The 27,993-nt window shown below is 35.1% G+C and overlaps 3 protein-coding genes across 8 annotated transcripts; 2 read left to right on the forward strand and 1 right to left on the reverse strand.

Annotated features, from left to right (window-relative positions):
- The first annotated feature begins 2,046 nt into the window (after window positions 1-2,046).
- On the forward strand, window positions 2,047-6,810 carry LOC113696337 (probable 3-hydroxyisobutyryl-CoA hydrolase 3). 3 transcript variants are annotated; one of them, XM_027215764.2, is made up of 14 exons: window positions 2,047-2,156; window positions 2,440-2,523; window positions 2,666-2,734; window positions 2,842-2,905; window positions 3,370-3,449; window positions 3,554-3,637; window positions 3,967-4,051; window positions 4,157-4,242; window positions 5,065-5,195; window positions 5,518-5,578; window positions 5,689-5,787; window positions 5,963-6,064; window positions 6,160-6,201; window positions 6,396-6,810. In XM_027215764.2, the coding sequence occupies exons 1-14, from the start codon at window positions 2,121-2,123 to the stop codon at window positions 6,534-6,536; spliced, it is 1,164 nt and encodes a 387-aa protein (XP_027071565.1). In that variant the 5' UTR covers window positions 2,047-2,120; the 3' UTR covers window positions 6,537-6,810. The 3 variants fall into 3 exon arrangements, with proteins under 3 accessions (XP_027071565.1, XP_071912480.1, XP_071912481.1); XM_072056379.1 differs by having other exon boundaries at window positions 2,842-2,866; XM_072056380.1 differs by having other exon boundaries at window positions 2,086-2,156; window positions 2,440-2,466.
- Window positions 6,811-12,241: 5,431 nt separating this feature from the next.
- LOC113695980 (VIN3-like protein 2) lies at window positions 12,242-17,067 on the reverse strand. Of its 4 annotated transcripts, none has more exons than XM_027215248.2 (5): window positions 16,864-17,067; window positions 16,614-16,744; window positions 14,453-15,131; window positions 13,735-14,036; window positions 12,242-13,588 (listed from the first exon to the last, which is right to left on the reverse strand). In XM_027215248.2, the coding sequence occupies exons 2-5, from the start codon at window positions 16,633-16,635 to the stop codon at window positions 12,399-12,401; spliced, it is 2,193 nt and encodes a 730-aa protein (XP_027071049.2). In that variant the 5' UTR covers window positions 16,636-16,744; window positions 16,864-17,067; the 3' UTR covers window positions 12,242-12,398. The 4 variants fall into 4 exon arrangements, with proteins under 4 accessions (XP_027071049.2, XP_071911323.1, XP_071911325.1 ...); XM_072055222.1 differs by having other exon boundaries at window positions 16,614-16,747; XM_072055224.1 differs by lacking the exon at window positions 16,614-16,744.
- Window positions 17,068-24,351: 7,284 nt separating this feature from the next.
- Window positions 24,352-27,934, forward strand: LOC113694501 (uncharacterized). Its single transcript, XM_027213323.2, has 5 exons — window positions 24,352-24,489; window positions 25,227-25,375; window positions 26,303-26,498; window positions 27,207-27,226; window positions 27,631-27,934. Exons 2-5 carry the CDS (start codon window positions 25,260-25,262, stop codon window positions 27,659-27,661), a joined length of 363 nt encoding a protein of 120 aa, XP_027069124.1. The 5' UTR covers window positions 24,352-24,489; window positions 25,227-25,259; the 3' UTR covers window positions 27,662-27,934.
- Window positions 27,935-27,993: the final 59 nt, after the last annotated feature.

Genomic DNA, 27,993 nt, shown 5'->3' on the forward strand with positions numbered 1-27,993 from the left:
TGGCTATAACCAATCAGGCAATGAGTAATTGAATTATCATTGCATCGATGATCAGTTGAATGGACCGTGTCTGAAAAGTTGTACCTTTGGCTAGAGTCGTATTGGTTATTGATTAATTCCTATTTATTTCTATTAGTTTTTTTTTAGTTGGTTAATTAGTTATTTTATATTTTTGAAAAATCCCCCATCTCTGGACTTTAAAAGAAATAAGTTATCCCCAGTTCCTGTGGATTCGACCCTATTCACCGCTATATACAAAATCTGTATTTTTCTCAAGTAGGTATTTATTATTATACAAGCTCGACACCTGTCATCTACGTATGCCTTATGTAAGAAATTAAGAAAAAAAGTTGACACAAAAGAAGTAAATCATACACTGTATTGGTACTCAAATGTAACGGGTGACATTGCAGATGCAAATTGATTTAATCAAGTCAACTTAATTTAGGTGGCTTAGCATATTTGTGTATTCATCCACAGCTTCTTGTGTGAACTAATAGCCCACATAAAAGTCAGACCTGTTAACAAACTGAAATTTGGAGTCTAGTATATCTAATCCGTATTGGCCAAATAATACCATCCAGGCAGACGTCAGAATATATAGCATAAATAAAATTTTAAAATGCAATGATTTCTAAAGAATAGGATATAAATCAATTATCAATCGACCCTTATTTTGTAGTAGAGTAGAGGGTCAGTATACTTATGCACTCACTTTTCCTCCCAGATGGTTTACAAGAAAAAAAAAACATTTAAGAAGCTGCGGCAAGAAATGTTCTGATTATATGTGCTGCTGTACTTGGAAATTTGGAATATGAGAACTGTTTTGACCCAAAAAAAAAAAAAAACAAAAGAATATGAGAACAGTTGCCTAGTCAATAAGGCCACGTTCTTCATGTGATGAATTCAAATCATGATCCACATCCTACATCTTAATCTCTAATCCTCAACTGCCACATAATTAAATTATGCTCCATTTCGTTGTTAAAGGATGAAGTAATCGATCCCTTGTGACGTCTATTTTTGTGAACAAATTTGTATTCATTTTAGCTGGCGGTGGAAAATGTGGGCCAGTCGGTTGGGGTTTATATTAATATCACTTTTCAGATATGATTATTTGTAAATTTTCAAAATCTGATGTATCTATGATATATTAATTAAGATAGTTTCTGTCATTAGTACAAATCTCATGAATGAAATTATGCATACATACACACACACACACACATATATATATATATATATATATATATATATATATATATATATATATTAATTAAGATAGTTTCTGTCATTAGTACAAATCTCATGAATGAAATTATTGCATACATACATATATATATATGTGTGTGTGTGTTTGTATATATGTATGTATGTATAAAAGATTAAGGATAATTTATTAAGGGTTAATCTTGTATATGCTGACATTGTATATACTAGTAATAAATTTAAATGCACGTCACCTAATCCCATCCAATCGTATAATTCATACAACATTTAGTATTTAAGATATTATAATTTTGGTGTAAACATAAATTTTGTTAATTGATACAACTAATTTTAGGATTTCATCAAATTTTCCCGAGTTTTCGCTGAAAATTATAAGAAATTACAATAACTAAGCAGCATAATTGGACAAAAACGACTACAGCCCGATGAAATGGTTAAAATAATCTTTCAACAACCCAAGACCCAAAATCTAGCGAGTTACTCCAACATGAAACGCTTAAAATAATCCTCCAACAACCCAAAACCCAAAATCAAACGAGTTTGATTAATTTGTTTACCCCTAATCCAGCGCCGCGTTGATTAAGACGTCCTTTACTTCCAAGTTCGACGAAATATCAAATATAGATAGATTCAGGACTCTCACCCTGACACAAAAAAAACGAATGACCGGTAGATAAGGCATAGTAATTTACTGGAATAATTGTAGAATAAAGTAACTTTAAACAAATTCTGTAATCTATAATATAACCTTTTTGTAATCTGTAATATATATATATTGCTAATTCGTACATCAACTATTCATTGAGTTTGTTCTATAAATAAGGAAGCGGCAATGAGCCTTTGCGTATGCACTTAATTCGTATCAGAAATAGCGCAAAGCAAGCTCCGATATGGCTACCTCACTCATCAAGGAACAAAACGATCAGGCAATTCATCTTCTTCTTCTTCTTCCTTTTTTTTTTTGTGCTGATCAAATTTATTTCCGAGAAGTGTTATCAAAGTTGTACTTAGAAACTGCTATACAGTTGAAAGTTCTAACGTGATAACATCATCATGCACACATGCGAAGCATGCAGCAAAACTTGTGTGTGTGTGTTTTTTTTTTTTTTTTGATTTCTTAAATTTTAGGTATAACATAGTATATAGGAAGAGTTTTAACATACAGCTAGCTAACACAACAATTCTTCTGCTTCGGGCTCTTTGAACCAGGTGGTGCTTTTCGAGGATAAGAAAGGGGTGAGAAAGGTCATTTTAAACAGACCAAAGCAACTAAACTGCCTTACTTATGAAATGGTACTAGGAGATGATGATCAAGCTTCGGTTTTATTATTTTTAATTTTATCTCCAAGATAGATTAAAATTAATGCTGGCATATATATATCGATCCTCTGGCACTTGCATCAGTGATTATTTTTAATTTGTCGATTGGTTTCAGTTCTGCCAGATGCTGAAGAAACTCGGAGACTATGAGGAAGATCCAAATACGAGACTCGTGATTCTCAAGGTGATTCCTGTATATGGAATTTTGTATTGTCTGTAGCTTATAATATACACTGCCAAAGCTTTCTCACTTTCTTTCTCTTATATATTGCGTTTAATTTAATACTACAGGGAAATGGAAGAGCATTTTGCGCAGGTGGCGATGTTAAATCTGTACTAAGTTTCATGACAACTGGTAATTAAGTACTACAAGTAAATTAATGTAAAAAGAATAGGAGACATGCGTGAAAAGAAATTGCCTGGAAAATAAAATGTAAATCTATATTAATATATGATTCTATATCATGAGTAGCTTTATTTTACGGGTTTCTTTCGACTAGGACTGAGTTTATTTTATGAAATTTCTCTTGGGTTTCCTCATATCAAGTCAAAAAAGGTTAAAAGTTTTCTTTTTTTTTTTATCTTTTGGGCCGGGCCGGGCATTACAAACCTAGCTAATCTGGTATGGAAGGTAAATGCATATAGATTTTAGATACAAGTCTTACTAATACACTATTAAGGAATCCAAAGATGATTAACCCATTCTTTCATGCATTTGAATTTGAAGATGATGATGTGTAAATCCAAAGTTTGATATTTATGCACCTTCATATCATCGTTGATTAAGGAATCCTGTGTTGTATATGTCTTATGATTTAGGGCATTGGAGCTTTGGTGCTAGCTTCTATAGGAAGCAACTTAACTTAGACTACAAAATTGGGACGTATAAGAAACCAGTGGTGAGATACTTTCCTACTTATTATCCTGTGCCGTTTCACTTTCTTTCTTTTTTTTCCTATAAACTTTGTTGGATATTTATTCAAAACACGGCCATCAATTCTAGGTGTCCATCATAGACGGAATCGTAATGGGAGGAGGAGCTGGTCTATCCTTGAATTCGACCTTTCGGATTGTCACCGAAAATACTGTAATTTTACTCTTACCTCTTCAATCTTTTGCGGATCATTTCATCTATACATTCTCAATTATGCAATTACAATAAGGATATTCTAATTTATAAGGAAATTTAGTTATGAGTAATTCACAGGAAATTTGGTTGGAACATTGAGGTAGATAGAAAATTGATTCTAATTTCTACACATGAGATTCGATCACAAAATGACAAGATAACCTGAAAATCAAGAGATGTCCAAAACGATAATCTTTTCTTCTCCAAAATCAGCAAATCATTTCTGCAAAATGCAATAGTACATATGTAAATTTCTTTCTTTCTTTATTTTGATATGAAACTCTCAGGTATTTGCCATGCCAGAGGCTGCCATTGGGCTCTTTCCAGATTGTAGCGCATCTCATTTCTTGTCTAGGCTTCCAGGGTTTCTTGGTAAATTCCATACGCTACAATAATTTTGTATCATATCGACTAATCAAAACCTTTGGCAGCAGCAGGCTTATGTATTCTCGAATTTCTCTTCTTGTGAAATTATAGGAGAATACTTAGGTTTGACGGGCAGTAGATTGGATGGGGCGGAGATGGTTAAATGCGGCCTAGCAACTCATTTTGTTCTTTCAAAGGTGCACATATCATTTTCTTTTAATTCTGCTGTGTAAAGCCTTCAATTCCTTCTTTTAAGCTCAAGACAGAAAGACTTCTAACTTCTTGCATCAATAATAGCATTAAGAAAATGCCAAAATGGTTTTCTTCTTGGCCCATCGATTTGAGATCATTAACTTGAAAAATGGAATCATACTGTTGGCGAAATTGTTATGCATTCAATGCAAGTCAACCAGCCCAAAGTACCAATCAAATTTGCGAGAAGGTCAACTTGTAGAGGACCACTTGGACTGGCTATTGAATTTTTTTTCTTTGGTTTTCTTTCTACGCTAACATAAACTCTCTCTTAAGACAATCAAGAAGATTCAAGCTTATCCAAAAGAGAAAAAAAAATTCTTAACTTTTACCCCAAATTTTCGTCATGGGTTACCATAACCTGAGTGGTTGGTTCAACATTAGAAGAAAGCTCGTAGAGTTTATCCTGTGGAAAGATTCAAGATTTGAATCTTGTGCCTTATAATTAGGGATAGAAGGGTGCAAAGAAAAGTTGGAGAGTTTTTTTTTTTTTAAAAAAAAAAAAAAATAGTTGGTTCGGCATGATAAATGCTATCAAAGATTTTTTTCTGAGTTTCTTTTAAAGGAATTTGACCATCAAAAGTTTCTGACCTTCATATTCCACCAGTTTGTAATGTAAGAGTTTTTTTTTTTTCTGGCCACCTCCAAGTAAGTAACAAAAATAAGCTTATCATTTATAGACACAATCAAGTAAATCATATCAATCTTGCTAGCTTTGCTGCGTATATTCTAAACTAAAATTGCATCGGGATTAAAATTTCCTTCAGGATCTTGCTTCAATGGAGAATGCTCTTGATTCGTTGGCAGCATCTGGGTCGGTGGATTTGTCATCCATTTCGAAGACTATCCATAAATTTGTTCACGGAGCACATCTTAAGAAAGACAGTGTATACAAGAGGTAACATATTGCTCCTTTTGAGCACACTGACTTAAGAAAATATATGCTCTTTACTTTGGTAATATCTTTTCGTCTTTGGTAGAAAAATTGTAGTGGAAGTACTATTTAATATTTATCTATCAACGAGAAATTACTGACTTTAATTAAGGACATTTTACCATACCTTTCTCATGGTTTTTATATGCTTTATTAATTATGACTTGTGAATTTCACTTGAATAATGAATCTAGTGCATTTCTATACTTGACAATATTAAATTTTGTATTCTTGCAAGTCCATCTACATTTTTCTTTCGAAATCAATTGAGCTAATTTCTGCTTAGGTTGGATGCCATCAATGAATGCTTCTCCAAGGATACTGCCGAAGAAATGTTGTCATCGTTGGTGAGTCCATTATAAGAAGATAAGATCGCATTTTCATTTTTGTATATCGGCCCAAAATCTTTAGTCAAATTACTTAACATACTGTTGCACGTGGAATTTCTTTTTGGCAGGAGGAATTAGCTGCTAAAAATGAAGAAAAATGGATCGTCCGTGCAGTTAAATCCATGACATCAGTTTCTCCAACAAGTCTCAAAATTTTCCTAAGGCTGGTAAAATCTTATAACTAGCTAGCTCATGTTATTATGTCGAATGATACAATTATCGTTAATTACAAGAGCCCACTACATTCTTCTTCTATAATGTACGTATTCGTATATAGTAAAAGAAGTAGATGTTAGCTTCTAATACATGCAACTTACTTGAGCTTTTGGAATTGATGAATAGATCCGAGAAGGACGTATGCTGAACCTAAAAGAGTGTCTTGTTCGTGAATTTAGGGCTTCCTGTCATATTTTGCGAAGAACAGTCAACAACGATTTCTACGAGGTCGGCACAGGCCGGGTGGTTAATTAATTAGATCATTAATTTATTTTTAGGACTAATTAATATGACACATCGATCTTCTTATGTTTAACACGCAGGGTGGAAGAGCTCTCCTAGTTGAGAAAGGCAGACAACCCCAGGTACAGCCATATATATTATGCGTGCATATTCTTCTTAAGTATTTCCTAATTATTGTCTGAAGTAAGGAATTCGACCATTCTCTAAGTCTCTTCTTATCATTGATGTAGCTTTATCGGGTTCAAACAATCGATTAATTTCTCTTTTTTTTTTCTTCATTACTTAGATTTCATTTTTGTGTTTCTTCATTGAACAGTGGATGCCTTCTAAACTAGACCTAGTCAGCGATGAAATGGTGGGAAAATATTTCTGCGAGGTTGATAACGATGATGATTGGGAGCCTTTACATCTACCTCCAAGACCTGCTGCGGCATACTTTGCACCGTCTAGACTCTGAAGTGCGGCATACATTTACAGAATGCAAGTCCAAGTTTTTGCTTGTAAAAGCGGAATAATTACTACAATAAAGCGGGCAAGGGTATTAATGTTTTGAGGATGTTGCCCTGCGACATAGATTAATATTATTATTATCTACTTGTTGGTTACGTGTAATTAAGATGTTGATGCGCCTCCTTTCATCGGAGACTTTTTTAAGATTCTACAGGAGAAAAACATGGTCGGTGATGCAAATAATAGAGAAATTGTTTGGAAAAAAAAGAAAGTTTAGACAATTGTGTAATGTGTTGTTGATCCTTACGTTACCTATTAATTTAATTAGGTTCTTCTATTTGTAGACAAGATATAGCGGCCCTTTGCTTCTATGCACTTAAATTGAATCAGATAGAAAAAAGATGTACGTTTCTTTTCGTTTTTTTTTTTTTTGGGGAGGGAAAGGTCGTAATGGACATTATACCGTAGTCCTCTCATGATTTTTATATGCCATTGCTTATTGTGTATTTTTATTTAAATAATCTAATGCATCTCTAATAATTAAATTGTTGCTAATCGATCAAGTTAATTTTTTACTAGATTGGAATGCTTCTCCAAGAACACTGTCGAAGAAATATTATTATTGTCATCGTTGTAAGTTCACAACCACCGAGCATTATAGTTTTTTCTTGAACCTTATATCCCTAGTCAGGCAAAAAAATAGCATACAATCATTAATCCAAAATTAATTAACATACTCCTACTAGTATACGTGAAATTTTTGTATATTTGTATTCAAAGAGTAGCCGATGAATGTGCACCAAGCATAAGAACGGATGGAAATTGGGCTTCCCAAGTTGTCAATTGTCATTGACAACTACAACGTTAGGTTTGTGGTCAAGTCACGTTAAATCGTCCACTTTGAGTTGTCAATGACACGGGCCCCGCCCGCCGAAAATTTTCCAAATGCTACGTATGAGTATTAGATTTAAACTACTAAAACTATAATTTTGTCTCCTTAGCAAGTTTTTCGCCCCTCAAAATTTTCCAAAAACTGCATATGGAGTATTGGATTTAAATTTAAACTCTATCATTTTGTCTTCTTGACAAGTTTTTTTATTAGTTTGGATACAAAATTTATCCCAAATAATATTTCGCTTGCATCATAAACACATTTTTCAACCTACCTTTTTATATTCCCAACCACCTTTTTATCTCACATACATCACATCACAAAAAGTGATACAGTAATTATTCCAAATAATATTTCAAATAATACCCTATCCAAACAAACATGTTTTATAATAAGCCACACTAGTTTCCTTATATAATTTTAACGTATTTAGCGTATCCTTACATTTGTTAAAGCAAGAAAACAAATAATTGACAAATAAAAGGAAATTTAATCAGGTTTAGGATTATATTTATATGTGATTTGACTCAATGTATTAGCCAAAAGCTAACATCCAAATGATATAGATCATTCCTAAGTTTGTTCAACCTCATCTCAAACATCAATCCTTTCCAAAATTCAAATTTTTTAAGGCAAGTTTAACTTCTTTTTTTTTGCCCTTTACAATTCCTTCATATTTTGATTTAGGATCATTAATTATTGAGACACATACCCTTATTTTAATCTGTGATTTTTCAAATTTTTTTATGATTATTAATTTGTCATTTTTTCTTATCCTAAACTTGTACACTAGAATTTTTGTGTTCATATGTATAGGGATTTTTTTAGGCTTAATATGTATAGGATTAATGCCTATTTATTGAATTTAGTTAATGTTTATATAAATTTGGTTGTGAGTTAATTTTCTTGTTTTGCTTTACCCTCTCTCTCTCTCTCTCTCTCTCTCTAGATCATTTAATTATTAGTTATCGTCTATCAAACTTTGGCTTTAAGACTTTGATTTTAAGTTAGCATGCATCATTTGTTTTGATAATTTTATTTACTTATTGTTTGATCGTTCGCCCCCAAACCAAAATCTTGTGCCTGTCACTGATTGAAAATTTGGAGGAAAAAAAAAAGCCTTTTTTTCTTTTGTTTTTATAAAAATTGACGGTTTATGTGTGACCACCCCATCGGGTGGACGGACCTCAACTAAGCAATGAATTGTTCCCTTCTCATCCCCTTTAAGCAAATTTAGCAAATGGCGCACAGAACTCTGCTTCTAGATGGCAGAATTAAAGGAACACCAAAATTTTATTACAGCTGAATCTTGTTAACTGTAACTAATGGTCAAAGAACCTAAGTTTGCCAAGATAGTTGTTTCTTTCTGGACAAATAACCAAGTTGAAAAACAACAATTTTTAACCTCCTTCCTGCAGAACAAACCAAATAAAAATTCTCTGAGATCATGAAAGATGCTTAAAATACAATTGTTTTAACAGCCCGTAATCCAAAAGTTGTTTACATCAAGCGGCTCTACAGCATCGCCTTCACAAATGCGCACGTATCATATAATTCCAGAGGCTAACTGTGAATAATCTCTTTTCGCGCATGATGAATTTTTGAATGAAGATGACCTTCAAAAGTTTCTGGCTGAAGTTTATATTGCAGCAGTTCGTAACATAAGATAAGAGTCTCTGTTTTTCTTTTTATTTTTTTCCCCCTCCAATAATTTGTTGGTTTTTCATTTATCAACATATATATATATATATAACAGTCGAAGCAATACGTGCATGCGTTTAGTTACGACTATACTACTGCCTTTGTAGCATATATTCCTAAAAAGGTTTTTTCAATATGTGCTCAATAAACACTTATTAGCATACTTAAATTTCATCCAATCTATCGCGTATATACACGCACTAACAATTACTAACCTTTTTTTACATTTGTACACTTTTTCTAATTAATCTTACTTTTTTAAAAAATCTAAAACCTGAAATACACATCTTAGCGAGTGTCCAATGAACACCTGCTAGATAGAGCCATCCTAAAACTACATCGGAAATAATATTTCCTTCAAGATCTCGCTTCAATGGAGAATGCTCTTGATTTGTTGGTAGCGTCTGGATCGCTCAATGTGGCATCAATTTCTGAGACCATCCATAAATTTGTTCAAGAAGTACGCCTTAAGAAAGGCAGTTTATGCAAGAGGTAATTAATTTGCTATTTTTTTTAGCAAACTAATTTAATAAATTTAATGCTATTCCTTTACGTACGTAAGATCTACGTTTCTTTTTATTTTTTGCGATAGGAAAGTCGTAATAGGGCACTATACCTTACAATTGCATGATTTTTTAGATGCAATGCTAATCTTATGTTTTCATTTGAAATATCTAATAAATCTTTGATTCTCTGTATGCAATGCTAATGCAAAAATGTTTTCTTGCATACCAATTCACATTAATTTTTAACGAAACGAAATCAAAATTTCTGACTATATTTGATGCCATCAATGACTGCTTCTCCAAGGATACTCTTGAAGAAATACTGTCATAGTTGGTAAGTTCCTCTTCCCCTCCTCCCCCCCCCCCCCCCCCCCCCCCCCCCCCCCCCCCCCCCCAACCCCTTCATTTTGGGATCGCTCGTAAGTTCATAACAAGCTAGAATTGTGATTTCTTTCTCGAACCATATATCAGACAAAAAACCACATACAACCATAGTCCAAATTAATTAATGTACTTGCGAAAATGAAATTTCCTCGTGGCAGGAGAAGTTAGCTGCTAATGACAAAGAGAAGTGGATCATCACTGCAAGGAAATGGTGGAAAAGTATTTCTGCGAAGTTGATGATGATGATCATTGGGAGCCTTTGCGACTGCCTGGAAGATCTGCAATGTCGAGGCTCTAATCATGGCATGAAATTTAGAGATTGCAGGCTCCAATCTTGTCCCATGTATGAGATGGACTAATACTATCTACTTTTGGTCTGTGTAATTAAATACTTACTCATACATTTATGTATTATCAATAATTCAGGTGCTTTGTACTTGAATGTTATCTAAGATGAGCTTTGTGTGTGAATGCTATTTGAAATTTAACATCTATTAAATACATTTTCCTTTTTTTTTTTAAAGATTTTCAGGGTTAAGAACATGAATTTCAATTGAATGCTTTATGCTTTTTAACATGATAGGATAAGTTTACAGTGTTTCACAAAATTAATTCATCTTTTAAGAGGAACTTGACAAACCTCTCTCCACGGTGCCATACAACTTGTTCAGTAGAAACATGATGGCCGAAGTTAGCAGTGGAAAAATGTAATATTGCCGCAATACGGATCAATGGCGCTGGAGCCCTTTTACTTCCATATCATGCTCAGACCAAATTTTGATGGAGGGGTGAGCAAAAACAACCAACTTAATAGGCAATCTTGTGTTGCAGAGTTAATTGCTCACACTCCCAGAGTCTGGTTGCCTGGCCGTGTCCCATGAATGCTGTAAGTAGTGAGGGGTCAATCCTTCCCCTGGTAGTAACTTCATACAATACTTTTACTTAATTTTTCTTACACTCACAACAGTGTATAAGTTAGTAGGTCTAAATGCATGCAATGTGTAAAATTTAGAATTTAAATTCAATGCATTTAGACTTGTTAATATATACGTTATCAGTGAAAGAAAGATAATATATATATATATATATATATTCTATTGTCCAAGAACAATTGCATTGATGTTTTTTTTTTCTTGGGGAAGGGGATGGAGCTGTGGATCTCAAGTGAATAAAGATATATTGAAGTCTAATCCTGAAATGCTCCATTAGATTTACATCCAAACGTCCCATTAGAAAAACATACAACTGGTCATGGAGAAATTTGAAGGGGATGTTACACTAGATAGGCACAAAGATGGCAAAAAAAATTTTTCCAATAAGTTGAGCAATAATAGAATCATTATAATTTATGGCGAGGGTACTCTCAGGAAGAAAATCTAAATCACTCCATCTCAAGTCCAACTCTTTCAATTCAAGGTGTTTTAAATGAAATTAGTGACATTCCAAGCTGAAAGATACTTCAGTTGCAGCTCCAGCTGGTGAAAAAGGCAGCTTGGATCCGTTTCTAAGTGCAGAAGGAAAAATAAAATAGAATAAAGCTTGGTATCATTTCAAATTGCAATTCCTTCTCTCCTTTTTTTTTTTTTTGCCGATACGATAATTTTTATTCTATACCTACTCCAACTCTGCACTAAGGAGAAGGGATGGACCCAAAAGGGTCAATGGAAAACCTGAAAGGGACTGAACTGCCACCGAACCAGACGGGAGCCTTTGCACCTACTGATAAATTTTTCCAGAAAATTTTGAAAAAGAATGCAAGTCAAGAGATTTTATCCTTTGACCTACACCCAAGAAGAACTTTAAACCTCTCCTCATAGCCAACCACTCTAGAAGTAATTGGTGCAAATTGCAATTCCTTCTCGTAATCTGCTTTTCCTAAGAATTAAAGTTAAAAATGGAATGGTGGAAACGTACTTTTCTGACGTTACTGATGATGAAATGGTACCTCTGCAGCTTCCTAACTACTACAGGCTTCTCTGCTATTTAAGCTTATAGGCTGTTATTGAACTCAGAAATGTTCTGGTTCTTCATGCTTGATGATACAATTCTGGCTATGTATGATCCTTGTTTGCTCTTATCAAAGATAAAATCCAGCATTTGTTAGGCTACTAGGTACAGCTGCCTGAATACAATTTGCCATGAAGGATAATACAGGGCGTCCCGCGAAAACAAAATAATTTATATACTAGTTTGACTTGTAACAGTAGGTATGGTATGCTAAATTGCCAATAGGTCAATCTTGAATATCCTAATCATTAAAATTTGAATAATCGAGTCAAATGGAGAAACATAACATTTCATAACGTCCAAAGAATTAACCTAGATAACCTTCTCCAACTTTTGAGTTAGAGCCATAAAATGTGGAAGCACAATCTGTTGGCAACCTTCAATGCCAAAGCTTCAAGCAGAAACCTGCGGGTACAGTGGTTGATCTTTTGTTCGAAATGACATCAGAGAAGGTGTCAACAAGCTGTCCTGCGAGGGATTCGGGGTCTTCAATAAACGTGTCAACAAACACCTTGACAATCCTCACCTCCTGCGGGGTAGCTCTCAAGCTGTACCAAGTCAGGAACTTCTTCCTGAATCCAGTCTCGATATGCCCATCACACTCCAACCATCTGATGACCTTTACATAATACTCAAAATCCTTGTCTACTGCAGCAGATTCGTCATCTAGCCTTTCTAGCCTTCTCTTCTTCGAAGAGCTGCCAGCTTGTGGTTCCTCCTCCTTCCCTGAACCAATATCAAGGTCCTTAATTATGAGCTTGGGTCTGCAGCTCCTTTGGAGCCCATCCTTCATCTTATCAAGTTTGCAGGGTGTTATTGGAAGGAGAGCTTCCGAGGCACCAGCCAGTGGAACACAGTCCAGCCCAGTCTGCCTAGGAGTATTTGATCCATTTTCGGTGCTGGTGTCCTCCATCATCTGGCCATCTGGTGAGGGCTTGCTCTCAAGATTCACAGCATCACTATTTGGTGCAGAACAAATTTTTCCCATGCTATGTTCCTCATCCAACAAGGATATCGTCTCACCAGTAAGTCCTCTTTCAATAGTATCTGTATAGCCATTATACACCTTTGTAGAGACCATTTTTTCAAGGGTATTGTGATGGTCATGATAGTTATCCCCTCTAGTCTCATCCTCATTGCTGCATGGAATGACATTATTAGTTTCATCTTCCACCGATGAGGGATTAGACAGGCTACTACAGTTGGTCGCTGGACTTTCACTCCTTCCAACTTCCATATCTTTAGAGTTGGGATTAGTAGCTTCAGTTTCAGTAGTGGCTGTTCGGAAACTAACTTCACACATCCCCAGCTCCCTATTACTATCAAGGGACACAACCTTGAGATGATAATCTGTATCTGGAGATAGACCAGAGAGATAAAATTTCGAGTTTGGAGCAAACAATGTACAAGTAGGTTCTGTCGGATAGTCCAAATCATCATATTTGCGATGCCATAAGGTATAACCAACTAAATTTCCAAGAGATGAATCTTCAAACTTCAGAGTCACAGTGACAGATGAGGTGCAGACATCTTCCAACGTCACCAATTTAGCACTCATCACCTTGCAATCTAACCAAGGCAAAACATCATGCAGCAGTTTTATAGCAATAGTTTCTGCAAAGATTCTAGTACTACAAGGAGCAAATAAGACAAAAGGAATGAAGTTAACTGGTTATCTTGCTGCTTGATAGGAAAATAACATTGCTCAACTCTACCTGACATATCAGGTACTCTTTCTGAAAGCATGGTGTCAAGTGACTCAATGGCAAAAGTACAGAGTCTCTGAACCTCTGGGCCAGAAGATAGCCGGTTGACAATCCCCCTAGCCATCTTCACTGGTAAACCAGTTAAAGGCCCCACATCTGCTTCAAGCTTCTTCACTGCTTCATCCACAATGTCATACAACTTCTGGTAATGTTTGGTACCAGCAAGAATCTTTCGGCACAAGGAAACCCGATAACACAGTATGTCAACCCTTCTGGTATCCCTTGCTATTAATAGTTGTTTTCGCCAGGATCTGCACAAACCCAAAGCCAAGATCCATGCGATCATCAAAAACCTTGAACTAAAAATACATAAATAGAATAATAGGTACTTCACAATGGGCTCTTTGGATCAACACTCAGCTTTGTCCACATTCAACCCTCAGACACTATCACATTTAAACAGTAAACAGCCCTGTCCTCAGTGTTTTAAAGAAAGAATTTTCTCAGGGAGATGTACTTTACTCATTCTCTGATAAAGCTAATAGTAACAGTATCCAAAATAGTCCGTTTAAATTTGCACACATTAACAACAAAATAAAAGGCAGCACAACAATTATTATAGACATTGTGTAATATCTGAAACATCTCAAAATTAGAAATATGCACTTATGAGTTCTGAGGTGGAAAATGACAGTGACAATACGAAACAGGAAGAGTGGATATTTACCCAAGGATATCATTCACTTTTCCACAAGCTACACAATAAAAACTCCCATCTAGCCTGTTATCCAGCTTATCCTTTAGAATGCCAGATCTTTCATGTCTTAGGGCACAATCAAGGTGACATGACATGCCACATGATACACCTTGAAATGGGGGTTCTGAGCTGCAAATCAACCACAAGCTAGGGTCTTTGTTGTCATCATACTTACGGCAAATGCAGCATGAGCACCTCTTGCAAAATGCAGCATCATGAAATAGTCTGGCTCTACAAGCTGAATTTTTACAATATACAGGATTTTCCAAATCCTCAATGACACTATTCGTGGAGACTGTATTTACAGTAACAGGCAGGCGAACGGGATTATCAGTTTTCCTCTGCCTTTTGGCAGTCTTTTGTGGAACTTCTGATGAAGCTCCAGCTTCAAGATCAATAGCAGCAGCATGTTCTTGAGATTTCTTTTCAGAAACAATTTTCAAAAGCTGCTCTATTATTTTCAGTTTCGTCAAGCCTGTATATTTCCTTTCCTTTCCCATTTCCGCACAAAGGACTTCCAATATCTCTTGACGGCTCCAGGACTGGAGCATTTCCGGTGCACCATGTGACCATTTTGACAGAGCATAGACGAGTTCCCTTTTCTCATCCATGCTCAACTTACTGCACTTTGACGGATCAAGCATCAATCCTGGAGCCACAAAAAGATTTCTAAAGATTATGACCTTCTAATGGATTGAGAAATTAACTGACTATTTACTCATAATCTAAGAGAAATTAAGAAAGACAAAGAAAGCTGGGAAGAATAGCGAAAAGATCCTTCAGTGGGGCCAATCAGGCAGCTTATAGGGTAGGAGGCAATTTAGTTTAGTAAAGCCCTTTCCTTTCTTCTTTTACTTATTCAACTGTTTCTTGAAACCAAAAATAAAAAGGGGAAAGCACTGCACAGAAAATCCGTAACGTCTGAATCCATAAATTCCTAACATCAGGAACCCTAAAAATAATTTTCTTTCATTTCGATATACCAATGCTCCATGCTAGCTCTACTACTCAACAAGGTGGCACTCTCCGGAAAAGTAAAAGCAAGTAAATAAATAAATAATAAACACATTAGAAGGGGCAATTGCTTATCAATGAAAAAAAAAAAAAAAAAGATGTGCCACCAAACTGCATATAATGTCTCTGCTATCATCCACCCAAAGAAACCATATTTTTGCATACAGGTCAGCTTATATTTTCCATTACCATAAACCTGAAATACTAGGACCCTCTTCTGTGTCTAAAAATGAGGGAAAAAAAATTTCTGAGCCAGAATTCAATTATAAGATGATCACACAGCTTGAAAAACTACCAAAAAGATTGTGAGGAAGGTTGACGCAAATGTCTGGCGGCCTGTATACAGTTAAAGCCAGCATAGCGCAACCCTCTCCTCCCAACCAACAAAAATAAAATCAATACTAAAAGAAGATAGTCAGCAGAATAAATAACAATCCAGTTGACTAATTTTACAAGTAGGTCACGCGAATCATTTTTGCAATTGAATTTAGATAAACATGCTAGCGCACCAAATTTCATGTTTGACTTTGCATTGCACTTGGCACTGCTGCTCTTCCCGGGTGACAGCAATCTGATTATTCAATTATGCTACGGTGACACATTAGTACCATAAAACTTTATTTTGTGCATACGTCTCCACTCTCAGAGGGAACCCTTTTCACTCAATAAAGAGGAAGGAGCATTGTAGGCAGAGAAAAAGACATTGCTGGAATCTGATTGATATCCTTTGAGATTTTTATTATAGTTATAATGCTAAAATCAATAAGAGAGTGGGTAACCACCACTACTATCATAATAGTACACTACTAACCAGATAAATAGACAAATTAGTAAGTACCATTGACACCACAACACACACAAAAACAACACAAACTACAAAATTTCCTTACCACAGGAGATCTAATCAAAACTCATATGGTAAGAACTTAGCAATCTTAAAAGAATTGTGGTACATGGCTTGAAAACAGATCAAGATTGGATTTTAGGCCTCAAAAAATGAACTTTTGCACATTAGAGACAAGAAAAATAAAAAAGAGAAAGAAAACCCAGAAAGCTAACATTGAAGAAACTTAATTCATCATCAAATTGTACCAAAAAAAAGGAGAAAGAAAATTACCCTCTAAATAAGAACTGTCCATACTGCTGCAGGATAAAAATCCAGTCTTTTTACAGCATTACCATCAAAATACCAGCTTCTTTTGAGGAGCTGTAGTATATAAATCCTCAATAGACAAACAAGAAAACCTTCTTCTTTTCCAGAAACAGAGTTGTAGAGAAACCCATATTTAGAAAACAAAAGAGAAGAAAGATGAGACTACTTTTATATGAGAGAGAGAGAACATGAAGGAGTGATAGAGTGCAAATACCAAGGGACGGGAGCTGCCCTGAAATTGTGGCACACTAGAAATAGAATAGAATGGAATCCATGAAGAAGAGATGGGTCCTCAACGTGGGCTTTTCAGCACCCGAAGCACATCTCATCATCTCAGAGAGAGTCAGGGGAGGAGAGAGAGAGAAAGAGATTCCAGGACCCTTTTAAGGAGATGAGGGAGGGAGGGAGGGCAGAAACGGTTGAGAGAGAGAAAATAAATAAAGCTTTTCTCTGGTAACTGTTGGGAAACATCGTAAATTGATCTGCTACATCCGATTGCATGGATCAAGCACGAAAGTCATAATATTTGTGCCCGCTAAAAAATTCATTTCCTAGGGAAAAATAAATAAGTAAATAAATTTAAAGTTCATGATCTTATGTTTGAGTTGTAATGGTAGCATTTGGATAGGAGATTATTTGAGGAAAAAATTATTTGAAGTAACATTGTAGAATTTTTTATTGTAACGTGAATTATGTGACATAAAATGATGATTGAAAATTATTATGTTTATGATACAAGTTAAATAATATTTGAAAATTATTTTTACAAATTACCTAACCAAACAGTAGAATATTATAATTTTAAGAATCAAACATATTAAATACCTACATTGTAATTAGGCACATATATTAACAAATTTTGCAGCCAAGTTTAAAACATGGCACGAGCGTTTATGATATATGAAAGGTGTTCATAAAGTAGATGCAGATATATCTTGTATAAAGAAAGATAATAAATAAATAAGTAATTTACATGTAATTAAAATACAATAAGATAATTAAAATGTCACAAAGTGTGTCACTTTGCAATTTTCCACTATGCTATTAAATCGCTAATTTCTTAGGTTTCTTGTTACTTGAGGCAAACCTCGAAATTAAAGCTAAGAAACATTTTTATACTGGCTTTTTCTTAACCAAAAATGCCGATGTTTGATACCTAGCTATTAGTAGTATGTTAGTAGCAGCTTATGACATCAAAAAATATTTTATAATGTGATACATATAAAATAAAAATATTATTAAAAATATATATTTATAATACAAGTAAAATATTATCAGCAAATAATGAACTGTGGGAACACACTAGAAATATCGTTGTGACAAAAGAAACAACGAGAAAGGAGTGGCAAAAGCGGCCGCCTGCTCCCTCAGCTGCTCTCTCTTTGTTTTGCTTTGCTTGCATGTAATTACACTTTTTCCCATCCCATCACTTTAATATCCTACCCAAAACTGCACACGACTCAACAGAAACAGGCACATTATTTGTTTAGTTTTTTTTGTCACATTATTTGTTTAGTTGCTTTATCCCTTTTCTGGATTTCTCTGCCTATCTTTTTTTTTCTCAAAGAATATTAATATTTTGTCTGTTTTATTATACTTTGTTAAATTAGATAGTATGGTAGTACCCAACCCATTGAAAAAACATCTACATCACTCTGCTTTTTGAATCAAAACCTGACCTCCACACTCGTAGAAACATGTATTGTAATAGTTTCTATAAGTGTATTGAGTTAGATATGGACATGTTTCTCTTTAACTTTGTCCAAGGTTAAGATCTCTTAAGGAATAATTAGTTTACATTCATAAGATAAATATATAAATTAATCTTTTATACACTGACAGTGTATACACTTTTCATCGTTAGATGCATGACACATAATTCGAATTTGAATTTAAAACCCAAATTTTACATATGTATCGTACATCCAACAGTGATAGTGTATACACCATCAGTGTATATAAGATTTACTCTAAATATATACATGTATCCATTTTTGAACTATTTTTTTTTAACCTCCCCAGCATCCCCCGGAAACAAAATTCCCAGCCCCATTTTAACTACTAGTTTAAAGTCCTTATAGTTGGTTCAAGATTGATCAAGAATCTATAGTGACTCACTAACTATTTAAACGATTCAAATTATTTTGCATGCACTTTCCATAGGAACCTCAGCATGCTTTATAGATTGTCCTAGATACTACATTTATATCCATTTTCCACGTCACTTGCAAAATCGGCTACGTGAGAGCATAGAATTAATGTTGGGTGAGGTTGTATAATATGAGACAATTATAGAAGTGTCCAATTTGGTTATAGGAGATCTTGAATTCAAAATCTTCTACTCATGACCCCTTTCAACTTGCTATCCATCAAAAGCTTACTTGTGGAAATAGATGGTGCGTTTGAATACTAAAATTTTTTAAAATATTATTTTGTTTATATCAAAAATACACTTTTTAACTATTATTTTATATTTTTCACTATATTTTTATTCCACATACATCACATAATAAAAAATATTATAATAATTAAGCGTTACGATAATTAATTTAAATATTATTTCAAATAATACTCTATCTAGACACACTCACAAGTAGGTCATGTCAAAATATTGATCAAATTATGCTAACCCAAAAAAAAAAAAAAAAAAAACTTTACCTTGGGAGTTGAGATAAAACGAACCTAAGTTCAAGAAATCAAGGAAAGAATCCAATTCAAGCTACTACAGTATAATATTTCCATTAAATGATGGCTCTATATGCAAGACAGACTTTCGGGTTGAAGAGGTTGGATGTTACAATCGGTAGCGCAAGAAATGACCCATAATAATTCAACTGCCAAAAGCCAAAAAGTGCTGTGGGGGCAAGAGAGTTTAATAAACGCTGTGCAGCAAATTGCACATAAGTAGTAGAGTGCTGCACATGCCAATGCCAAATGGTTGACGTTTGAAGGCGTTATCTAATTGGACATAAAATATTGCACACTGTTATGATTGGTTATAATTCTGGCTTCCCTTGGCATCTGGGCAAGGAACAAGTTCCTTCTCTTCTCTGTATTATTCTTCCCTGCTCACTTTTCACTGAAAGTCCTCCAACAAATCGTATCTCCATGTTGGCGCAGCATGAAAGAATTGTGCCAAGATACTATCAGTTAGAATCCAACTACAGTTTGCGGTGATTAACATTCTCCCCACAATTTATAGTCAAGATTCACACAATCAGGGCTTTTCTTCAAGACGCATATTAATCAAGGGAATAAATACAAGCATCTTTTAATGCTCCTCGTTTTTTTTTTTTTTTTTTTTGGCAATTCTTGGTCTAATATGTCTTTCCTGGTCTAAACTTATATTTATAGTTCGGGTATTAATATTTTAAAAGTATAGAGTTAAATCGGAAAAACTTATAAATGTAAAGTTACGCTAATAATTATTAGTGAGTGGATTCATATGATAAATTAAAAGTGACGCGCTCTTTGGATACACGCCATAGGCACATACATATATGGAGTGTTAAGAAGGATTTGACCAGTTTGACTCAAAACGACCCTAACCCGGCAGGGGCTTACGAGATTAATCGAGAAGTCAAGATTCAATTAAAATTTGACGAGATTAACCAAGAATCAAGCTGATTTGAACTAGTTCCTTCGTATTTATTCTGTCTACTTACTTTCCGTGGATGGTAATATTTATTTTTCCTTCTTCAAAAGTGTCCATCAGACTTATCAACTTTAATAAATTCTCATTTTATTCAGATTCTACTTTGAAGTTACAATCAGCACACACAATGCTAATAATAATATACCTGAAACAAATGATAAAATGACTCCATAATGGTGACGTGTTAGAGGACGAGTGAAGTGGACAGCAGTAATAAAATAATAGCTACGTACCAGTGCTCAGATACCATGGAAAAGAGGGTCAGAACACAATTCGCCATGAATGCGGCCTTAGAGATTAAAAAAAAAAAAATTTTTTTGCCCTCAATTCTCTATGTTCTGAAAATCGTATCCTCAATTTATTGGCTTAAGTTCAAAAAATTGTTAAAATCAAAGGCCAATGCATAAAACAAATATTTTCTTCTCCTCTTGGATGGACTGAGTGACTGGTGCTTGTCACCCCAAGGACTCTCTCTCAATAGTCAATAGATGCCTTCTCTTTTGCAACTGACCTTTTTGTTTCTATGGTTTTTTCTCCACCAGATCTATTAATCAAAAAACCCTTGCAAGAACTCCAGCAAACTGTTCCAGCTTTTGTTCTAGTGGAGTTTTTTGATATCAGGGACCGGGGCACGTCTTAATTTCTGGACAGGGGAGGGATATGGTCCCCAGCATTTGGCTGTAGCCTCGTCGAAAATGCCAATACTATTAGGCCTTTTCATAGCTAAAGATCTGGTGATATTTTCCGGTGAAATATATGTGGTCCTTTTGTGATAAGAGTATACAATGCTGTCGTACGTGAGATTTTTTGAGTTTGATTTGTCTTATAGAAATAGAACCTTAAAGTTTTGTTGGTTTCTTAAATTGCTGTTAATTATTAATAATTAAAAAGTTGGGTCTTTGCTCCTCTTGTTTCGACGGTGGACGTTGAAGAAGTTCAAAGGTTCGGTGGATCAATTTCAAACTTTCACCTACACCAAAGCCAAAGGTACGGTCCTCGTAAAAAATCAATCCAGCAGTCTCAAATGTTTGGTGGGTGATCCTCTTTTTTTCTGCAACCAAATCGTCTTTGTCCCTTTTTGCTCGAGACCCAGTCTTCATTCTAGAAGTGGTTGCCTCGCATGAATTAATTAACAACTGTTGCGGCCAATATTTCAGAGCAATGATCTGTACGTACGAAACCCAAAGCCTTGGGTGGATGTTAGAATTCATTATTGGGAGGTTAGTCACGTTAGCTTTCTGTGGATTCAGTCTTTCACGCATTAGCATATAATATGTGATCTCGTGAACAAGTTACTATAATTGGTCAATCTGCTCTTTAGCTTTATGGGATTGGTGGGAGTATTCCGTAAAGGAAAAGCATGAGAGAAGTCTTTTCTGTGGATTCCTTTCAGCAGCACTGCTGCCCATTTACCCAAGTAGTGACCATCTGCCATGGTACACTAATCATATGCAGTCCATTAATTTTGGACAGTGCATCATAATGCATTAATGTGAAGATGACAACTGGCCTAACGCATATATATATATATAGATTGATGAAAAGATCATGCAGGCTCACCTCAAAAGTATAGAAAATGACCAAACGAAGAGAGGAGTTCGCATTTGCAAATGCCATTCAATATCGATGAATTTTTTTCCTTTTTTTTTTGTTAGGTATAACTAACAGGTATCCGCATCCGTTTTATCGTCTGCGACTAATACTGTTCGAGTTGGGTCGGGCTCCTTGCAGGGAAAAACCCTCCCAACTTTATTTTTTCCATTTCCATGGGTTTTAAATCCGAAACCTCATGGTTAAGGGATGCAAGCCCCTTCCACTTGCACCAACATCCGTTCCGTTGGTGATGAATTTTTGCCCATTACATATGAATGAGTGAGTCCATGCACGCCTTGATCTATCTAACTACATGTGAGCTCGTATAATTTGACTCACTCTTGTGTCATGATCAACTTTGCCGCTGATTTCTATTGCTCAATGTTGAGGAAAAAAATTAATGCTAGAGAGCCCACCAAGAAGGCCTATGGCTGAAACCCAATCTCGATTCGAAAATTTTATACATTGGAGTAAATATTAGTATCTTTCTTCCTCTCATAAATTAATAAAAAAGAAGTCAATTATCCTTTGATATTCACATACATGGCATGTGCATCACCGATTTGTTGCGTATCAAAATCGAAAAAGCAACGTAGGCCTAACCGGCGAAAAATGAGATAAGAAATTGAAGAAAATGGCGCAAGATGGTTGGTTGGCAGGCAGACGAAACTAAAATTATGTGAAAAAGCTCAGAGATGTTAAATCAGGGTGGAAGATGATAAGGAGACGGTGGCGATGCTGATAGAAGCAGACTTTTTGTTTTTTTTTTTATTTATATGTGCAGTATTAGGTTAAATTAGGCCAATTGCTTGCTGCATCATTCATGGGGTCATCAAGCACGCGATTGGATTGGACCGCCTTTTGCGGGATAGAGTCATGAGCGTCGTTTCCACAATCCCGTCTTCTTCTTTCTTGGTCCGATAATCATAAACTCTGCGACTCAACAACCACTCCTCTCTTTTTTTCTCTTTCTCTTCTTCTTCCTCTCTGCCCGTTTCAATAATTAGTCATCATTAATGTACACTCCTAAAATGCATGTTGAGAATTTCTTCTTTTTCATTAAATGCATGCTTAAATTTCTCAAACAACAAATTAATAAAATTGTGTGACATCATGTTTTGTGTATGAAATTTAGGTTCTTTAAATATATCCAACAGATTTATTTATAAAGATAAACAGTAACTAATCATGCATGGTAGCCTTTCCCACTTTTAGATTCGGCGGTTCGAATTTTGTCTGTCGTTAACAGTTAGTTGGAGGTAGGGAAGGGTGCGGGGAGAGCGAGCGGTGGAAGAATTATTGAAAAAAGAAGAACATGTTCATCTTCCGCTGTCATTATATATTGTTCTGGATGGACGACATGACATGCCATACCATACCCTTCTTTAGTTTTGGATTATTTGTATCGGGCTTAAATTTTTTTTTTTTTTTTTAAAAAAAAGAAGAAATAATTTTGTTGATTAATAAGCTAAATGCTTGAGTTAATAGATAGATAATACTCCACATATATATATACATATATATATGATAGTGACAGGCATGAGGATCAATTAAAGTGGCCTTAATTAGCCGTGCAAGTACAACATCATAATTATATTGATCATTTTAATCAGCCCTCCTCTGCAAACAACGAGACAATGGATTTTTTTATTGTCCACCAGAGACATCAAATGAAATGAAACGCTAGGGCTAAGGCTCCAATTGTAGCCTAATCATTGATGTATTAAGAGGAAGACATGGGATTTCATTCAATTCCTTTTCACCAATTATAGAGTGCAATCTTTTTCACCTGCAGAGACTGCTAGAATATATATAATTAATGTAAAAGGAAAGTGACATTAAAGGCTTTTTCATCAGTTTAAATTAAAAGCGTCAACATCCATCAAAAAAAAAAAAAAAAACCACTTCATATTTGACCTAAAATTCATCATTAATTAAGAATCTCATATATTTTTAAATTTTATTTTCAAGTATTCACCCTCCCCCCTCGGAGCCATAAAAGAGTTACAGGGAAACCCAACCTAGGCCCGGAAGGAATTCCTTTTCCATGCTGCATTCTATGTTTTATCCCTTTTCTTTCTATTCTTTGAATGAATAGATTATCAAAAACTATCCTTAAGTAACTCAACTTTGTCTTCATAATTCAAGTGATTTCTGATATAGTTAATCGCTCCATTCGCATTTACATATACTCTTTAAATTTAATTTCAGTTGTCTAAGGTAGGTACTAACTAACGCTCGAGGCCGGACCCTTAGAAATTTTTTTCTTTTTTGGACATGAACAGATGAAACTCAAAAGCATCCAAAGCTCCGAGCTTTCAACCCTCTATAGCTCCGCGTCCTTAATGAACATACGGGCCCAGCCCATTGATATTTTTGATCCAATAGACTTTTGGACCTCAAATGGGCCGAAATTTCAGCATCCGACTAAAGAATTAAATTACTGATCATGGCAACGACGATGGGAAGCAGGAATCGAACTCCAGAACTTTGAGCCTGACTATCACCACCAACCAGCAGCGGCGGCGGCAGCAGCCTAGTTCCTTTGGACATTCCGACCAGCAATTACATCTAGGAACTTGATAATTCTAGGTAATCTTCTTCTTTCTGTCACTTTTCACAGTTGTAGTAAAGAAATCGTACTTCCTGATAATTCAAAGCTCCAATGTCTGGACTGTTCAGGGAGTGTCCCTTTTGTGAATTTCTGGAAATTTTATCTCACGATTAAAATTGACTTTTGTTTGGGGCTCTAGTGATAAATTTTTCCACTTCTTCATTTGCTTGATCTTAGCATAGATTCTTTGAAGTTTTTTTTATCTAGGGCATCTATATGGTTTTTTTTTCCCACACTCTATGTAGGCCAGTGGTGGGGATATTAAGATTTGGATTTGGCAGGCTAAGAAAATCAGTGGCCGCTGCTTTAATGAATAGCTCTTAAGAAGTTATATATTGCTAAACATTTAAGGAAGAATAGCTAGAGAGAAAATAAAGAGTAGCATAATAGTGGGGCATTGCGGTCTTATGCGGCAATGACCGATGCATTGTGTAATTGCAGGGAAAGTGTTCGAAACTTGTGGCCTTTCGGTAAGAGGTTTGACGGGTTGCAAAATTAGGATCACTAGAACTTCATTCAAACATCTAAAAGAAAATTATGGAATGGATCTAAGTTAGATATTTTTAGCATTTCGAGTGGTGCTTCGTGTAATTCTTGTGTACAAAGAATAATCGATGGAATTGTACATCTAGTTGTAGAATTCATAATTATTTGTTGCTTCTGCTTTGTTGGTATTCTGTATAGCTCCTCCTGACAAAAATTGTGCGGTTTTCAGAATTTTGTTTTGAACTTACAAGAAGCTAAATCTATGGCTGGTCGTGTTGATTCTGACAAAGTTAAGGAGAAAGCCAGTGACAACTTGAATGATTTGCCCACCTTCCATGCGGAAAATATGCAGAACAACGCGAAGGTCATGTATTACAGGTCTGTTATGACAGCTTGATAATGTATTCATGTCTGTATTGCTATGCTTCTGTCCTTCTTAAGCAGTCTTACACGTAATAAGTTGATGGATACTTTTATTGCATCCTATCATTGATACGATCACATAATTTTATAAAATTCAAGAAGTTTGTTGCCAATTTTCGGGAGACCATTTGAAATTTCTGAATCCATGCAGAGACAAAAATATTATTTTCTAGATATTCTGTGACATGCCATCAGACTTTTGGCTTTATCCAAAGCCAGCTATTAAATCAGAATTAACTCTACTCACCCAAGTTGGAGACTAACTGCCCTTGGTAAAAGGACCTTATGGAAAACTAATTAATCCATGCTAAAGAAGAATAAATATTTTTAAGATGCAGTGACATGCCATCTGGCTAAACTGCCACAAAATGTTGATACCCTCTAGGATTTCTCTCATGTTAAAATGTTGGTAATGAGATTATGGTTACTTCACACTCTATTTAGAAAAAAGTATGGCTGCTCTAGTGTTTAGTGGCCTATATTACGTGCCTAAGAAAGAAAGTGAACTGTTCCTGGGAGGCTGAGTGATATAATTTTGTCTTCCATTAGCTGCCTTACCTGTCTTCCTATTCAATATCCAGTGTAAGAAAGAAGTCTGGCTTCTTTTCCGTTGCTTAGCTTCTAACTGAAATACCAAAAAGTAAATAAATAAACGTGGAACTTTTAAACTGCCTTTCAGATGTTGCTAAGCGTGCACATGTATGATCTTAGCCCTTACTTGAAACCATAAGGTCCATTATTCATGTCTTTTTCTTTTTGTGTTTCTCTCCTTTGCAAAACGCCCATGCACTGAATAATGGTGCTAATACTGGTTTCTTCTCCTTTTCCTTTTAATTGATTCATTTTGATCGGCTAATACTGGTGTTTCTTCTATTTTTTCAGCCGAACATTTATGTCGATAATTGGAGGAGTTGTTGCTGGAATTTTGGGGTTAACAGGGTTGATGGGATTTGTCTTTTATTTCCTAATTATGGGCATAACCTCAGTCGGACTGGCTGCCAAGGCTGGGTTTTCGATTCATTCGTACTTTGACAGCTGGAACAAGATTTTGCTAGATGGTTTCTTTGGCGGGCTTATGGTATTATTTTGCATCATAATAATTCATCTTCCAAGTTTTCCTCTTGCAGTATATTCCAGAATTTCTCTGGACTCAGCATTTGCAGGATGTTATATGGTGTGATGTGATATTACAACTTGCATCTGTATGGTAGAGGTCCTAAATATTTGGATTTTTCATTTGTCCTGGATTATTTAATTTGCATCTTTTAGTCCATTTAAATCTGCAAAGAAAGATTCTGCAGAACTTTTAGTGAAAAATATGTCTTGGTTACGTGCATTTTATCTTTGAGTAAGATTTATGTTTTTTTTTTAAAAAAAAAGTAGGATAGAACCTGATCTGTGAATTTGATGGAAAATAACAGTAATCTTTTATGCAGCAAAATAAAAAGTTGATGTACTGAAAGATGCCATTTGAAAACCTGAATTATTAGAATGAATTTGTGTGTTTTTAAGTTGCCAAGGGACTACAATTGTCAAGAAATGGAATTTTCTAAGATGTCCAATGCAGGGAAGATAATGCATCTGATGCACCAAAAAACTTCTCTAGCAGCCAATTTATGATGTTCATAATTTGTTTTTCCTTGCTTCACTGCATTTGTTATCTGAAGCTTAAAATGTCTATAAACATCTTTTTGCTATCTCAGCTCAATGTTTTGTCGAGTTTCACAAATTTTAACTGTACTTGTCCTATTTTCTGTTTGATTGACGCTGTTTTCCTTTCTTGCAGTCTTTTGTGCTGTTCTGGACGTATCCTTTAAGTCTTTTTTGTCATTAATCTTTAATCACATTGTTCTCGTGTTTGAGCTTTTTATATTTTAACCTAGTTTACGTGTCATCCTTTTGTTCTCTCCATCCACCTAATTTCCCTCTGTCAACCTGTTTGGAAATTTGGCCTGTTGCAAATTTTTAATTTGAGTTGGAATTGTTAAAATATTCATGGAGAAAATATAAGAGTTATAGCTCTGGTCGCCGCAGCTGTGAATAATATATCTTTAACTTGTAAAGTAGTTTTTCATTCCCTGGGATTTAATGGCAGCAGATACATTAGGAATGCATGATGCCAAGCTTTCTCACCCTCCTTGGTACCTTTTTACTTTCCCTCTATAGGCGTCCATTGATTGCATATTTCAAGTATTCCTTGACATGAAAAGATTTGCTTATGACATTGTGCACATATTCTGAGGAATTCTTCATGGAACAAGACTGGTCTTACTGCTTGCAAGGACAACAAGTTCTGGATAATCTGGAAGTCTTACATTTTGTTGTCTGACATTTCGATCACACAGCTAATGTGCCTCGAGAACTTTGGACCTTCTTCTTGCAGCTTTTGTAAGAATTTTACAGGATATCTTAAACGTCATGCAGCTTTTTGTAGTTAATTTTGGATACAATGTTATACTTTGTTTCACTTCGTGGTTAATTAAGGTTGAAAAGCTCCATCTGTTGACTATGCAATCATTTATTGAGATTGAACCAGAAAGTTTGTGATATCAAAATAATGATACGTCTTTCAT

The sequence above is a fragment of the Coffea arabica genome, chromosome 6e, assembly GCF_036785885.1.
Source record: "Coffea arabica cultivar ET-39 chromosome 6e, Coffea Arabica ET-39 HiFi, whole genome shotgun sequence".
Classification (NCBI taxonomy): Eukaryota; Viridiplantae; Streptophyta; class Magnoliopsida; order Gentianales; family Rubiaceae; genus Coffea; species Coffea arabica.

Excerpts from the sequence above, each read along its gene's own strand:
- LOC113696337 (XM_027215764.2), top strand. The coding sequence starts at position 2,121 with ATGGCTACCTCACTCATCAAGGAACAAAACGATCAG. Across the intron at positions 2,157-2,439 it reads TCAAGGAACAAAACGATCAG|GTGGTGCTTTTCGAGGATAA; the intron begins GCAATTCATCTT and ends TCTTTGAACCAG. Across the intron at positions 5,579-5,688 it reads AAGAAATGTTGTCATCGTTG|GAGGAATTAGCTGCTAAAAA; the intron begins GTGAGTCCATTA and ends TCTTTTTGGCAG.
- LOC113695980 (XM_027215248.2), bottom strand. The coding sequence starts at position 16,635 with ATGGACAGTTCTTATTTAGAGG. Across the intron at positions 15,132-16,613 it reads GGACAGTTCTTATTTAGAGG|GATTGATGCTTGATCCGTCA; the intron begins GTAATTTTCTTT and ends TTGTGGCTCCAG. Across the intron at positions 13,589-13,734 it reads AAGAGTACCTGATATGTCAG|ATTGCAAGGTGATGAGTGCT; the intron begins GTAGAGTTGAGC and ends TGCCTTGGTTAG.
- LOC113694501 (XM_027213323.2), top strand. The coding sequence starts at position 25,260 with ATGGCTGGTCGTGTTGATTCTGACAAAGTTAAGGAGAAAGCCAGTGAC. Across the intron at positions 25,376-26,302 it reads GCGAAGGTCATGTATTACAG|CCGAACATTTATGTCGATAA; the intron begins GTCTGTTATGAC and ends CTATTTTTTCAG. Across the intron at positions 26,499-27,206 it reads GTTTCTTTGGCGGGCTTATG|TCTTTTGTGCTGTTCTGGAC; the intron begins GTATTATTTTGC and ends CCTTTCTTGCAG.